The 13,204-nt window shown below is 43.8% G+C and overlaps 1 protein-coding gene across 37 annotated transcripts in view; it reads right to left on the reverse strand.

The window, feature by feature from the left end:
- Nucleotides 1–13,204, reverse strand: part of CEP112 (centrosomal protein 112) — a 519,374-nt gene that overhangs the window by 100,913 nt on the left and 405,257 nt on the right. For 34 of the 37 annotated variants that reach the window (XM_089316743.1, XM_089316736.1, XM_089316738.1 and 31 more), the window contains 2 exons: nucleotides 13,133–13,195; nucleotides 4,423–4,572 (listed from right to left, as the gene is read on the reverse strand). In XM_089316743.1, the coding sequence (XP_089172869.1) occupies nucleotides 4,423–4,572; nucleotides 13,133–13,195 (213 nt within the window). Of the gene's footprint in view, nucleotides 1–4,422; nucleotides 4,573–10,846; nucleotides 12,418–13,132; nucleotides 13,196–13,204 lie in introns of those variants that run through there. The other 3 variants (XM_089316763.1, XM_089316764.1, XM_070060428.2) reach the window with 1 other exon arrangement.

Consider the following 13,204-nt stretch of genomic DNA (forward strand, 5'->3'; position numbering starts at 1 on the left):
AGAAAGGGCCTGGAACTGTCTCAGACAACCCAGCCCAGCCAAGCTTTTAGCCAAGTGTCACCTGCATTCCACCCCCATCCCCACCCCATACCCCAGGAAGTGCTCCACCTGATGCCACACAATAAGCAGAAGAATCACAAGAACCACCCGCTGGCCTCTGCCCAAACTCCCGATTCCAAGCAGGATGGCATACACATAACTTCTGCTCTAAGCCAGAGATGTGGTTGCAGCAGAGGGAACTGTTCCAGAAGCTTGTCTTGGAATGGAAGCAGTGAGCTAACATGGTATATGATAAAGATATTTTTGCGCTTGATTTTCTTTTTTTTTTCCCCAGAAACCTTTTATTTCAGGTATACACACTTCATGCATTTCATAAATACAAACTCAGGAACACAGTAATCCATCCTACCCTGAATGTGCCCCATGTCGTCTGCTCTCGATTTTCCCAAGACAAGGTATTACAACATGAAGGACCTCTTTGTGTGGATTTGGGGTTTGTTCCTGTTACTCTTTTTACACCAAAGGGATTTTATTCAGTGAAAAGACCTTGGGCAGGGGGTAAAAAAGTTCATGGAAAATGTGTATCATGAAAAAACTATTTATGGATTTCAAGTATTTTTTGCACCAAAACAAACATCTTTTAATTCCATTTTCCACGAGCCTTTTGAAATCCTTTCAGACCTCATCTGTTGCTCGATGGACAGCAGAGGTGACACCTGTTATGTGTTCAACTACCACTGCTCCCCCGGGGTCTACCACTGCTCTCCCGGGGTCTACCACCGCTCCCCCGGGGTCTACCACTGCTCTCCCGGGGTCTACCACCGCTCCCCCGGGGTCTACCACCGCTCCCCCTGGGTCTACCACCGCTCCCCCGGGGTCTACCACCGCTCCCACGGAGTCTACCACCGCTCCCCCGGGGTCTACCACCGCTCCCACGGGGTCTACCACCGCTCCCCCTGGGGTCTACCACCGCTCCCCCTGGGGTCTACCACCGCTCCCACGGAGTCTACCACCGCTCCCCCGGGGTCTACCACCGCTCCCACGGGGTCTACCACCGCTCCCCCTGGGGTCTACCACCGCTCCCCCTGGGGTCTACCACCGCTCCCACGGGGTCTACCACCGCTCCCCCTGGGTCTACCACCGCTCCCCCTGGGTCTACCACCGCTCCCCCGGGGTCTACCACCGCTCCCCCGGGGTCTACCATTGCTCCCACAGGGTCTACCACTGCTCCCACAGGGTCTACCAGGGTCCTTCAGGCTGCTGGCTCTTCCTTCCTCACCAAATAATTTTTACTGCCTCTTATTACACAAGTGATGTCATCATTTAAATATGGATAACATAAGAAGATCACCACAAATCCATCACTCGGTAGTAAAATTTTACCAGTAGTAAAATTTTGATATAAAATTGAGGTTTTTTCCTCTTGATATGTACTTTTATTTGCAAAAATGAGTTCATATGTACATGTTTTATAACCAGCATTTTTGTTAGAAATGTGAACGTTCTCAACATCCTTAAATATCCTCCTCCAATATAGTTTTCAACACTATGTAGGTTTCTTTTTATATTTTATGGTGAAAAAATATGGAAAGGAGATGGAGAATGCCGGTGTGGGTGCCCGGAAGGTGTAAAATAGGAGCTCAAAAGATTGTTACGGTGTGAGTGGGTGCTAGAAGCATCGTTCTGCCTAGCTTAGCCTCATGCAATTCTTTAATTGCCACCTTAGGGCAAATACTGGAAATGGGTCAAAGGCTAGACATGTTTCTCGGGCAATTTAACAGTGATAGGTATTGGCAAATTACCCCCCACAAATGATGTTTTATCAAGCGATACTGCACCAGACCAGTGAACCTTTGAGGAAATTTTAGTAGACTACTTTATACCTCAAGTTCTCTTTAAAAAGTCACTTGGATGAAAGGTGCTATTCGCCCACGGGATCACTATCGTAAGCTCCAGCAGACTGGGGACTAGATTTACTCTCCCTCTCCATTCCTGATGACCAGCTCAAGAGAGCTCAGCTCATCTTCGGTCCAGAGGGGGTGAAGTATGTTTCACAGGAAGCATCCGCACTGTTTTACAGCACTATTAAATGTATCTACAGACAAAAGTAGTCGTTCCAGAAAACTGAGCCTCCTGGTGACGGTGCCTCCAAGCATCCACATGTCCGCAAGCATCTACCCATTTATGTATAAAACACTCACACGTGATGAGAATGTCCAAATCCAACAGCTGTTGGAAAAACACCATAGCATTCAGGAAGACGGAAGAGCAGAATGGGGCACTCCAGGTTCATTTTTGCACTTGGTCATCTGGCTCATTTTCGCAGACAGAAGGCAGGTCCGTGAGATACGGAGTTCACGGTTCATAGTCGACAGACTGGGACTTGACCCGGCCCCTTAGCAGCCTGGTCTTGGGCTAGCTGTTCAATCGCACAGCCCCAGTTTCCTCATTTGTAAACGCAGGACAGAAACAGTTTCCCCATAAAGATTACCATGAGGCTTGAATGAGATAACAGAACGTGAAATGATTGAAAATGTCTGGCAGAGAGCCTGGCACGTAGAGCATACTGAATAAATATCAGTTATTATTCCTGTTATTTTTTGTGATATAGCCTGAAAAAAACGAGCCAAGGAAATCACTGCTAATGAATCAATTACCTTAGCAACTTCAATGCACACTGGTTAAAAAAAGCAAGAACATCACTCACTTTACATATAAGCTGAGTGAGTGAACCAAAACTGACCTATATCATATCTATATTGCAATTTGTTTCTTTTCAGGTAACATGTGATATATGCAGTTTTTTATGTTATTTACAATACACTGCCGTCTTTTAAATTCAGTCTGTCATTTGGGCTTTATAATTAGGATCTGAATGCTTTCCACTTTTAACAGGTACATCGATTAAAACTGTGTAAGTAAATACTTCAAAATAGGCAATTATACTAACTATAAACTTTTCAAGATAGTTTTTAATCTTCAGAAAACAATACTAGAACTGTAATGTTAGGAGTAACTTAATTTTTTCCCTTTTTTCCTATATTGGGATTCAAGTATTATTAAAGTTTGTAAGTGACTGACTACTCGGTGTTTGGACAAAAAGTGGAAAAGAAATTCACTTAAAATGAAAATTTCATGTAATTTAAACAATTTATACCCCGTATGCAACTCAGCTCACGTGAAGCCAAGCAGTTCTACAGATCAATGGGCATGTCCTGAGCAATTGTAAATGAAAAAGTCTTGAAAGATGTTTTCAAATCCCCAGAATAAGAAACATCTTGTCTTCATGTCTCATAACACATGTGGCGGGAGCGGGGGAGGGAAGCTCACAGGTACAAATGCGGAGGGGAAGCAAGATGAACAAGGAAGAAACGAGCCCTCGCTGTAAGTGAGGAGGCTGGTGTTGAGAACGCGGTTCTGTCCCTCTCTCAAGGCTTTCTGTTCTAACCAGCGCTGCCCAGGATTGAAGGGTAATACAAAAAGCAACTTGCATTAACACTCACTTTTCCTTAAATGACTCAGATCGCCTATAATAGGCCACAGAAAAGGAAGATGGAGAGGTGAGGGGAAGGGGGCGGTGATGAAACCCCAATTTTTCTTTTCTTTTTCCTTGCTTTGTATGATTACTCCATATGCTTTCAGTATTGTTATAACAAAGTAAGTCACTGAAAAATAATCTTTTGCTGGGAATTCTTTAAAAAAATTTTTGTTCTCTTTTAAGCCTTATTTATAAAGGTTTCCAGATGCTTATCCTCCCAGATTAAGCACAGCATGATGCAGACACTTACAATAATATTCACTGCTATGAAGCCAAGAAAAAACGACTTTGAGTCTAACTGCCTATCACGTTAGGAATCAGGGTCCAGGGAATTTTCTGTTGCTATTAAAGGTGTGAGGCTCTGAAGTCATTTGGAAACAACGTAGGTTCTCAGCAGCAACAATCCACCCTGTCCTGTGTCAAAGTACATCAAATGGCTGGCATTCCAAGCCTTGAACAGGTTATTTCTCATTATGTGAATACATAATGAAAGGATGTGGGCGAAGAATAGAATGTAAATTGGAAGCTGACTTCTGAATGTATTAGCCAGCGGTAGGTATTGGGCTAAAACAGTCAGTCTAATTTCAAGAGACAATTCCAAAGTGGTTCTCAAGAGAAAGGACAGGGTATTTTTCAAATATTTGCTCAATGGGAATGGACTGGGCTTGCCAAAAATGACTTTTTATGCTGGCATGCGATCTCGGAGAGGGAAGTCAGCCTGAGTCACTGGAGACATCAAAGGCAGAGGCCAGTGAATGGAATTACTGCAGGCTGTGTGAACGAGGCAGATACCTGCACTCATCTGCCCGCCGCTGGGATCTCAGCCCTCCTTTTAATTACATTAAAGCAGCTGGTACCACTGGGTACTGAAGTCTTCCGATTACCTTGATTGCCCGGTCATTATCTCTAATCAGCTGCTGCTTCTCATCTTCAAACTTTTGTACAGCGTCCTGGAGCCGCCGTTCTGCAGCAAGCTGCTGCCGGCTGTTCTCCTCCTTCAGGGAGGAAACGGTGGTCTGAAGCTCTGCTATGATCTGAAATGAAAACAGCATGTTGCAACGGCGAGTTCTTCAGCGAGAGGCATCTACTTTATATGTATTTATGCTCAACAAAAGAATGGATTTGGCAAAACTGTATTCCACAAACTAAATATTTTCAATTAACATATCACACACTATAATGCATGAAATTCCACACAATAAAAGCCTATAATAAAACTGTGAATGGTGAACAACTGCTGAACCAAATATACTTGGAAGACATCTCCACTATAACATTCCTCAATATTTACTCACCAGAAGAAAGAACATCTGTGATCTCAAAAATATAAAAAGCGTCAGATTTTATTTTACTGAGAAGCAGACTCATTAGAATGAGAAAAATGACTCTGCCTTTCACAATGCTTTGAACTGTAATAAACAGAGAAAACAGCGAGCAGCAGTCACGTCCCACGGCCACCTCATTCTGCACAGTGAATTCTGCCCGCTTAGTGAAGCTGGTATACTCTGCAAAGCAATTTATGTTCTTATGTCATCTAATATTGTGAGACAAATACTACTGCCTGTCTTACATGAGTGAGGAAACAGAGGCACAGCTTTCACATTGCTGAAACTGACTTCCGACTAAGGAGATGGGCAGCATTTCAAGCATGTTGTCAGATCAATGGCTGCACCAATTGGCTCTTCAAGCAGCCAATTTTCTCTTTAAAATAAGGTATTAGAGAGTTTGCATTTCCAAGTCGGTTGTCTTCTTCCTTATACTTATGAAAATGTATTTCATTCAAATGGTGCATTTCAGAGATGTTTGTAGATTTTTTAGATTTATTTGAAAGGCAGAGTGATGCAGAGAGAGAGAGAGACAGAGACAGAGAGACAGAGAGAGAAAAGATCTTTCATCTTCTGGTTCACACTTCAAATTGCCCACAACAGCAGGGTTGGGCAGGCTGAAGCCGGGAGGCAGGAATTCCATCTGAGTCTCCCACATGGGTGGAAGGAACCAAGTACTTGAGCCATCACCTGCTGCTTTCCAAGGCACATGGCCAGGAAGCATATTAGCAAGGACTCGAACCAGGCACCCTGATTATGAACTGGGCACTCTGATATGGGAAACGAGTATCCCAAGCAGTGGCTTAGCCCACTGTGCCACAGCTCCTGCCCCTCTAGTGGAATCTGAGAATTGCTTCTCTCCAGGACAGGTTTCCTCCAGCTTCTCGACTCGGCCATCAGATGGGGAACTTTTAACACAACAGGCCTACTGAGAACACTGCCCTTCCTTTGGTATGGACGTGTCTGTCCATTTCCTTCTAAAATAGTGATGACTTTTTAAAAGCTGCTTCTAACAATATTAGGCCTTGGCTAGAATATGTTTCTATTGGTTCTCTGGAAGGGAGCTGGTAGGTAAGAAACTTTAGACAAATTTTTCCAATGATTGTTCAGTGACAAGACCAGATCATGGATTATAAAGCAACAAATAGAAACTGGAATTCCCCAGAAGCTAAGTCCTATGGAAATACTAGCTGTTGCTGCTGACATAAATAGCAGTATCTTTCCAATACAAGATTGGGTGTTTGTGCTCTTAGAAGTGAACAAACTCATTTCACAAAGCTTAGGATTTGGAATTTATAAATAATCAAATATTAAGACAACTGTGAAATGGCAAAATACATGGAGAACAGTGTATTACTAAATGCAAACTTGGGCCTTCTGCCATGAGCGGAGGAATTTATCTACTGAGCATGAAGGTGCTTTCATGTATTTTCTGAATTTTAATTAGATCTTTCCATTCTGGCATCAATTCAATTAATTCTCACAGCACTTCTGTGAGACAGGAAAGGTTAAGTTCTTACAGTAAATGTCAAAAACTGATGCACACAATAATCAAATCACTCCTAGTCATGGAGTCCAAGGAGCTGGGGGTAAGAGTGTCAGATTTCCTTGGCCTACCATGAAACTCAGGATTCATTTAAGAGCATAGGGCTAAATAGCAAAAATAACTGATTTCACTGTTTCAAGTTGAGTAGACTACAACTTTATATAGGTGGTGGGTTTAACTCTGGTGTGCGTGTGTGTATTTACTTCCATAAAATTTTATCACATGTGTAAATTTATATATCCCAAACTGTAGTCATGTAATCTATTTTTAAAGTATAAAGTATTCTTTTTTAAAGTTTTATTTATTTATCTGAAAGTATTTGAAAGTCAGAGTTACACAGAGAGAGAGAAGAGGCAGAGAGAGAGAAAGTCTTCTATCTGTTGGTTCACTCCCCAACTGGCCGCAACAGCTGGAGCTGAGCCACTCTGAAGCCAGGAGCCAGAAGCTTCTTCCAGGTCTCCCACATGGGTGCAGGGCCCAAGGACTTGTTCCATCTTCTACTGCTTTCTCAGGCCCTAGCAGAGAGCTAGATTGGAAGTGGAGCAGCTGGGACTTGAACTGGAGCCCATATGAGATGCCGGCACTGCAGGTGGTAGCTTAACCCGCTATGCCACAGCACCAGCCCCCTATTTTTTTTTCTTTAAAAAAGACACTAAGACTTGGGGCCTGGCACTGTGGTGTAGCTGAAAAAACCACCACCCATGGTGCCATTATCCTATGTGGGCACCAGTTCGAGTCCCAGCTGCTCACTTCTGATCCAGCTCCCTGCTAATACATCTGAGGAAGCAGCAGAGGATGGCCCAAGTGCTGGGACCTCTGCACCCATGTGGGAGACCTGGAAGAAGCTCCTGGCTCCTGGCTCTGGTTTGGCCCAGTGCTGGCACTGTGGCCATTTAGGGAATGAACTAGCTGGTGGAAGATCTCTCTTTCTCTCTGTCTCTGTCTCTCCCTCTCTCTCTGTAACTCTGCCTTTCACATAAATAAATCTTTAAAAAACTACTAAGACTGAAGTTAGCATAACTGACCAAAAACTGAAGATAAAAATATTTTGGGTTATTTCAAGTGACCACAAGGATGTGAAACAAGGACATCTCTCATTTTCAGAAGATTTAAGACAGGAATACATCAAAGAGGAATGAATAAGTGCAGGTTTTGGAAGGGACGAGTGAAGTCCAGAATGTTTTGAGGACAGCATGCTTGCTTTTGCATGGAAAATGAAACCTTACATTCTTGGTGGGAATAATGAGATCCCTTTGGGGGAAATAATGAGATTATCTTTGGAAAGCTGTTATTTAAACCCATGAAGGTGATACACAGGAGAGAATGTCCAGACTTCTCAGGAGAAATGCCTTAGCTAGGCAAATGGACAAATAGACAAACTGGCCACTAGACTGATTCAGAAGTTGGACATAGAGAGGTAGCTACAATATGGGAAATTTTTAAAAGCAGGATTTAATGTCTAAAACTGAGAAGCAGTCATAATAATCTGATTGACATGCTTTAGGTAAAGAGCCAAGACTGAGCCTTCGTGTTTGTTGTTTGCAGAACTAGAATATAAGAGAATGGACTATTTTCACCTTAGCCTGGTGCATATAACTGGCACTCAATAAATCTTTAAGGTTCAACAGTAATCATGATAAATAAGAAAAAAATCACTACCTGGCAATTTATCATGAGATAACTTAGCCTTTTATTAGAGCAATAATGTAAAGTTTCTGAGAAAAATGAAAGCAAATATACACAATCATAACCAAAATCTTCCACGTTAGAGTGAATTATAATTAAAAAACATTAAAACAAAATGCCACCATTAAACTGCTTACCCTGTACTAGCTTCAGAGAAAGAAGTGGATCACATCATTTCATGCAGATATTAAAATCAACACTTTGAAGGGCTGGCGCTGTGGTGTAGCGGGTAAAGCCGCCGCCTGCAGTGCTGGTATCCCATATGGGTGCTGGTTCAAGACCTGGCTGCTCTACTTCTGATTCGGCTCTCTGCTATGGCTTTGGGAAGCAGCAGAAGATGGCCCTAGTCATTGGGCCCCTGCACCCAGAGGAAGCTCCTGGCTCCTAGCTCCTGGCTTCGGATCAGCGCAGCTCCAGCCATTGCAGCCAGCTGGGGAGTATGCGAGACCTCTCTCTGTCTCTGTCTCTGTCTCTTCTCTCTCTCTGTAACTCTGACATTCAAGTAAAGTAAATAAATCTTTTAAAAAAATAAAATAAAATTAACACTTTGAGAAACAAAAGGAAAGCTCTTTTGGTCTGGTGCTGTCAGCAATCTAACCCATGCAAGCTATAGTAGTTATCATAACTGTTAAGCCATTAATGCATTGCATACATGCTAGTGGTCTTACTTAAAGTCTTAAAATTAACAGGATTCTAAATAGAAGTTAACAGTTTACCTTCAACTCATTCTATTGTTTTCCATATGGCAGTGCAGTTTGAGTCTGTATAATTTTTATGTATCTATTTGAAAGGCAGGCAGAGAGAGAGGGAGGGACGGGGAGGGGGGAGAGAGGGAGAAAGAGAGAGAGAGAGAGAGAATCTTCCATTCACTGGTTCACTCTGCCAAATGCCCACAACAGCTAAAGTTGGGCCATCCTGAAGCCAGGAGCCCCACACTCAATCCAAGTTTCCAGGTGGGTGTCAGGTGTCGCTCCCCCTCTTCGTGGAGGAACGACACTAAGCCCTGCCTAGGCTTCATATCCGAGTCACGGCACCATTATGTCGCTCCCCCTCTTCGTGGAGGAGCAACACAGGACCCTGCGCTGTTCTTTCGTCTGCTCGGCCCTCCCCGGGTTTGCTGCTGGTTCTTCCCGGGTTGGCTACTATCCCTTCCACCTCCGTGGAAGGGCGGTTCCCCCTGCCACTTTCCCCACTTCCGCAGGGGAGCGGCACACCGCCGGCCGGCTTTCTCGGGGGCTGCACGGGTGTTCCTTCAGCTAGATGTTCCCCTTAGATGTTCCTGGTGCATGCCGTCTCTCTCCTCCTTTATAGTCCTCCTCCGCCAATCCTAACTCGGCTGCCCACACGCCGAGTACGCTGCTCTCCTCCAATCAGGAGCAAGTCCTACAGTTTATTAGCTGAACTGGAGGCAGCTGTGTGGAAGCTGTTTACTTCTCTCCCAGCGCCATATTGTGGGAGAGCAGATGCATAGAATAAGTCTTAATTCCAGTAACTCAGTCCAGTCCGGGCTGCTCCCCACAGTCAGGGACCCGAGTACTTGAGAAATCACTGCTGCCTCACACCATGGCCATGAGCAGGAAGCTGGAACTAGAAACGGATCTGGGATTTGAAACCAGGCATTCCTACAGTGTCTAAACTGCTACACCAAATTTCCACCCTGCAGTTTGAGATTTTTATAAAACTTAAAAAAACACAATAGGCAAGCTAAGCGATGTTTAGGAAGGTTAGGTGAACTCCGAAGCTCCTCATGAGACAAGTGCAAGGACGGCTCCTGGACTCCCTCCGCATGCTGGGTGGTGCCCTGGAGAGGGCGTGAAGTGGGGAGCAGGTGGGACACGAGGCAAACATCCAGGCACTCGTCTGCACTGGACACTGGGTGGCTCACACGGGGCAGCAGGGAAGCCAGCACCTTGGCAATGGGTAGGCTCAGCTGGCATTCCAGCCTTGGCCTCCACACTTCCACCTGTGGATATTTCTGCAGACTGGCAATGCCTTTCTTTGAGAAATGACCAGTGGGAAAAACTGCATTTAAATTGAAAAGGCAGTATTAATACATAAGACTCAGACAAAAAGGAACAAGTATGTTATTCTGATGGAAATGCTATTTGGGGGCATGATGCAAACACACCTTCATGGTGAATACTGAGGATGTGAGAAGGGGACGCAGCCCTCGGAAGCACCAATGCTTGGTGTTCAAGGTCCACTAGGTCCCAGAAGCTTGATTAAGTCTTACAGATTAAGGAGCTTCCCTTAAAGAAGGACAATATTTAAAATGTTTTTCAAATTTCGCTTGAATCTTTCCTGGATACCAGTGGGTTTGTGCATGCATTTTATTATTTTTTTTAATTCGATAGAGGTATTTTTAAAAACTTGATAATCAAAATTAAACAATTTTGCTTCCAACATTCTTATCAGCTTGGTGAGACAGGAGTTAGAGATTGCAGCAAACTGTCACTTGGAAACAGAAAAAGTCAACCCATGGCTCTGGACTGACTGGCACTGTAGACCACTGCTCCTCAAATGCCAGGTCACAGACATAAATACGTAGACGTTATGTGCATGTATCTATCTGTATGCAGAGATGGGCAGACAAGATGCTGTCGGTGTCAGGGTGGAGCCCGCCTTTCGGGGGGGAGGGGCTCTCCACTGTTCTCTGGTTTGTGTCACACTGCCCTTCCACAGTAGGACAATGGCTGCAGGATATGATCGCTGTTCCTGGTTGGCTTTTCTTCCTTCCCTTCCTCCTTCCTGGTTCTACTTCAGAAAATAGTTAGCAACCCCAGGCCTCTCCAAATTCTTCAGGGAGATTTTATCAGTTCCTGAGCACCCAGCAAACCCTTTTCCAGTCTTTTTTCATTCTTCCCTCCCTCCTGTCTTCCTCCATTGCCATTTTAGGACTGTATGTTGGGGCTTTATGAAAAGCTTGGGTGCGTAATGAGGCACCTGCTAAATGCATTATTAGCACTGCTTTGCTCAACAGTTAAAGCTGTATCCTGTGAGGCAAGTGCCACTCTCTCACCTGACAAATGAAGAAACGAAATTCCAAAGAGGGCCAGTAACTTGTTCAAGGTCACAGTTTTCAAATCCAGGGCTCCAAAGTTTGGGCTTTCCTCCACACTAATTCACCTTTAATTTACTCTAGTGTCACCTAATCGGGCTTCTTCATATATTCCTTTAGATAAATACTCATGTTTACACTCTCATTATTTAAGCGTTTTTATTAGCAATCTTAAATCTCACTGTCGGTCCCCTACCCCCTCTCCCCTTATTTAACAGACAGCTAAACAAGCAGGATGCAACCTGTGCCAGCTAGGGGCTTTTCATGATTTGGTTTAAGAGTTAGTTTTTGTAGTAATATGATTTCTTTTGATTATAATACTCCTTTTCAGTGGATTAAAAATAATATTTCCCCATGTTCCTTCCTCAAGGAAGGGCTCGAATGATGGCAATCAAGGCATAATCCCCATCTCATATACAAACCCTATGATCCGTCACTTAGACAAAGACTTTCTGCTTTCCTAATAGGATAAGAACTATGTAACATGCACATTTTAGAAATAATTGGAGACATTTCACAATAGCTAGCACCAAAGTTCGGCCATATTAAAAACGTAAGGGAGGGGCGGGCATGTGTTGCAGCATAAGGTGCCACTTAGGATGCCTGCGTTCCACAGTGGAGTGCTTGGCTCACTACCGACTCCAGCTTCCTGCTAATGTCCACTCTAGGAGGCAGGCAGCAGGTGATGGCTCAAGTGGGTGAGCCTCAGCCACCAACAAGAGACCTAGATTGAATTCCACACTCCTGGCTTCAGCCTGGGACAACAGCTCTGGTTGTTTTGCGGGGTGATCTGGGGATGGAAGATCTCTATCTGTTTCTCTCCTCAAGTAGTAGTAATGATGATGATGATGATGATGATAATGATGATGATGATGATGATAAATATAAGGGACTGGGCCAAGCCAGTAGTATCAAGGTTCAAAACTTCCACTTTGAAGTCAGATCCTGGGTAGATCCTGGCTTAGTCAATCAGCAAATTGTGTAACGTGATCTCAGCCCCCATTTTCTCAACTGACAAAATGAGGCCAAAAAATCCTTCCTGGTTCCAGAGTTACTGTGAATGAGGACTGAGTGAATCAATATGGTTAGTGCCTTTCGAAGGTTAAAAATTATTGTTTTGTTTGTGTTGTTGTTCTACTACTACATGGTAACTCATAAAATGCGCGTGACTTCCCGTTTACTACCACAGTAAAGATACTCAGATGAGCTGGCTTGCAGTCCTTAGATATGATGCTCTTGAAACCAAATGGCTTCATTTATCCAGCTGTAAAATGAAGATAAGGAGTATCTGTTTGCTCCAGAATCACTCATACAACTAAGGAATGCTTGAGATTCCCTGAATGACACCGTTGGACAACATTATGACAACTTATGTAGAAAAAGTCCTCCGAACATCATAGTTCAAGTAGAGACAAGCATTCAATCACTGGCCTTTCTTGGAGTGGAACTACCGTCGTAATAACACAGAGCCAGACACGGATGTAGGAACTTGTCGTTCTCTTTTCCTGAGAAGAGTCACCATTGAGCTGCTGACTGAACCTAGAATTATTGTCATTTTGAATTTTGTTGCTAAGTGCCCTTTAGGTTGCAGTGAAATGGAATATTGCAAAAAGGTACAGATGGTATCAGACTGCTTACATCACAAATGGAGGTGTGAGTATCCTGCCCTTGTGAAATGTGCCTCAGCCTGGGCTTGCTCAAGTGTACAGACAGGTTTTACCACATCTGAGTCCGTGTGTGTCTATCTGTGTGTGTGTGTGTTGGTTAAAATGGCTCAATATGCTTAATTTGAAGATTTTTAATAGGACTGACATATGGTAATCATAGCTTCTTTACATACTCATCAGCAATGAGCTACTACTCCATGAAAAGTTGGGCAGAATTAAGGTTAAGTCTAAAGTACAAAGGCCTTTGTGCGTAGTTTTATTTCAGCTTTACTTTTGATTTGACTTTACTTGGTTTCTTTTAGTGTTGCTTACCTGTGAAGATTTGGCCAGCTTCTGAGTGTATTCCTTCTCGATCTGCTTCAGCCTGCTGTTGGCCTGAAAAAC

Source organism: Oryctolagus cuniculus, chromosome 17, assembly GCF_051225735.1.
Source record: "Oryctolagus cuniculus isolate XC-2025 breed Fujian yellow rabbit chromosome 17, ASM5122573v1, whole genome shotgun sequence".
Lineage (NCBI taxonomy): Eukaryota > Metazoa > Chordata > Mammalia > Lagomorpha > Leporidae > Oryctolagus > Oryctolagus cuniculus.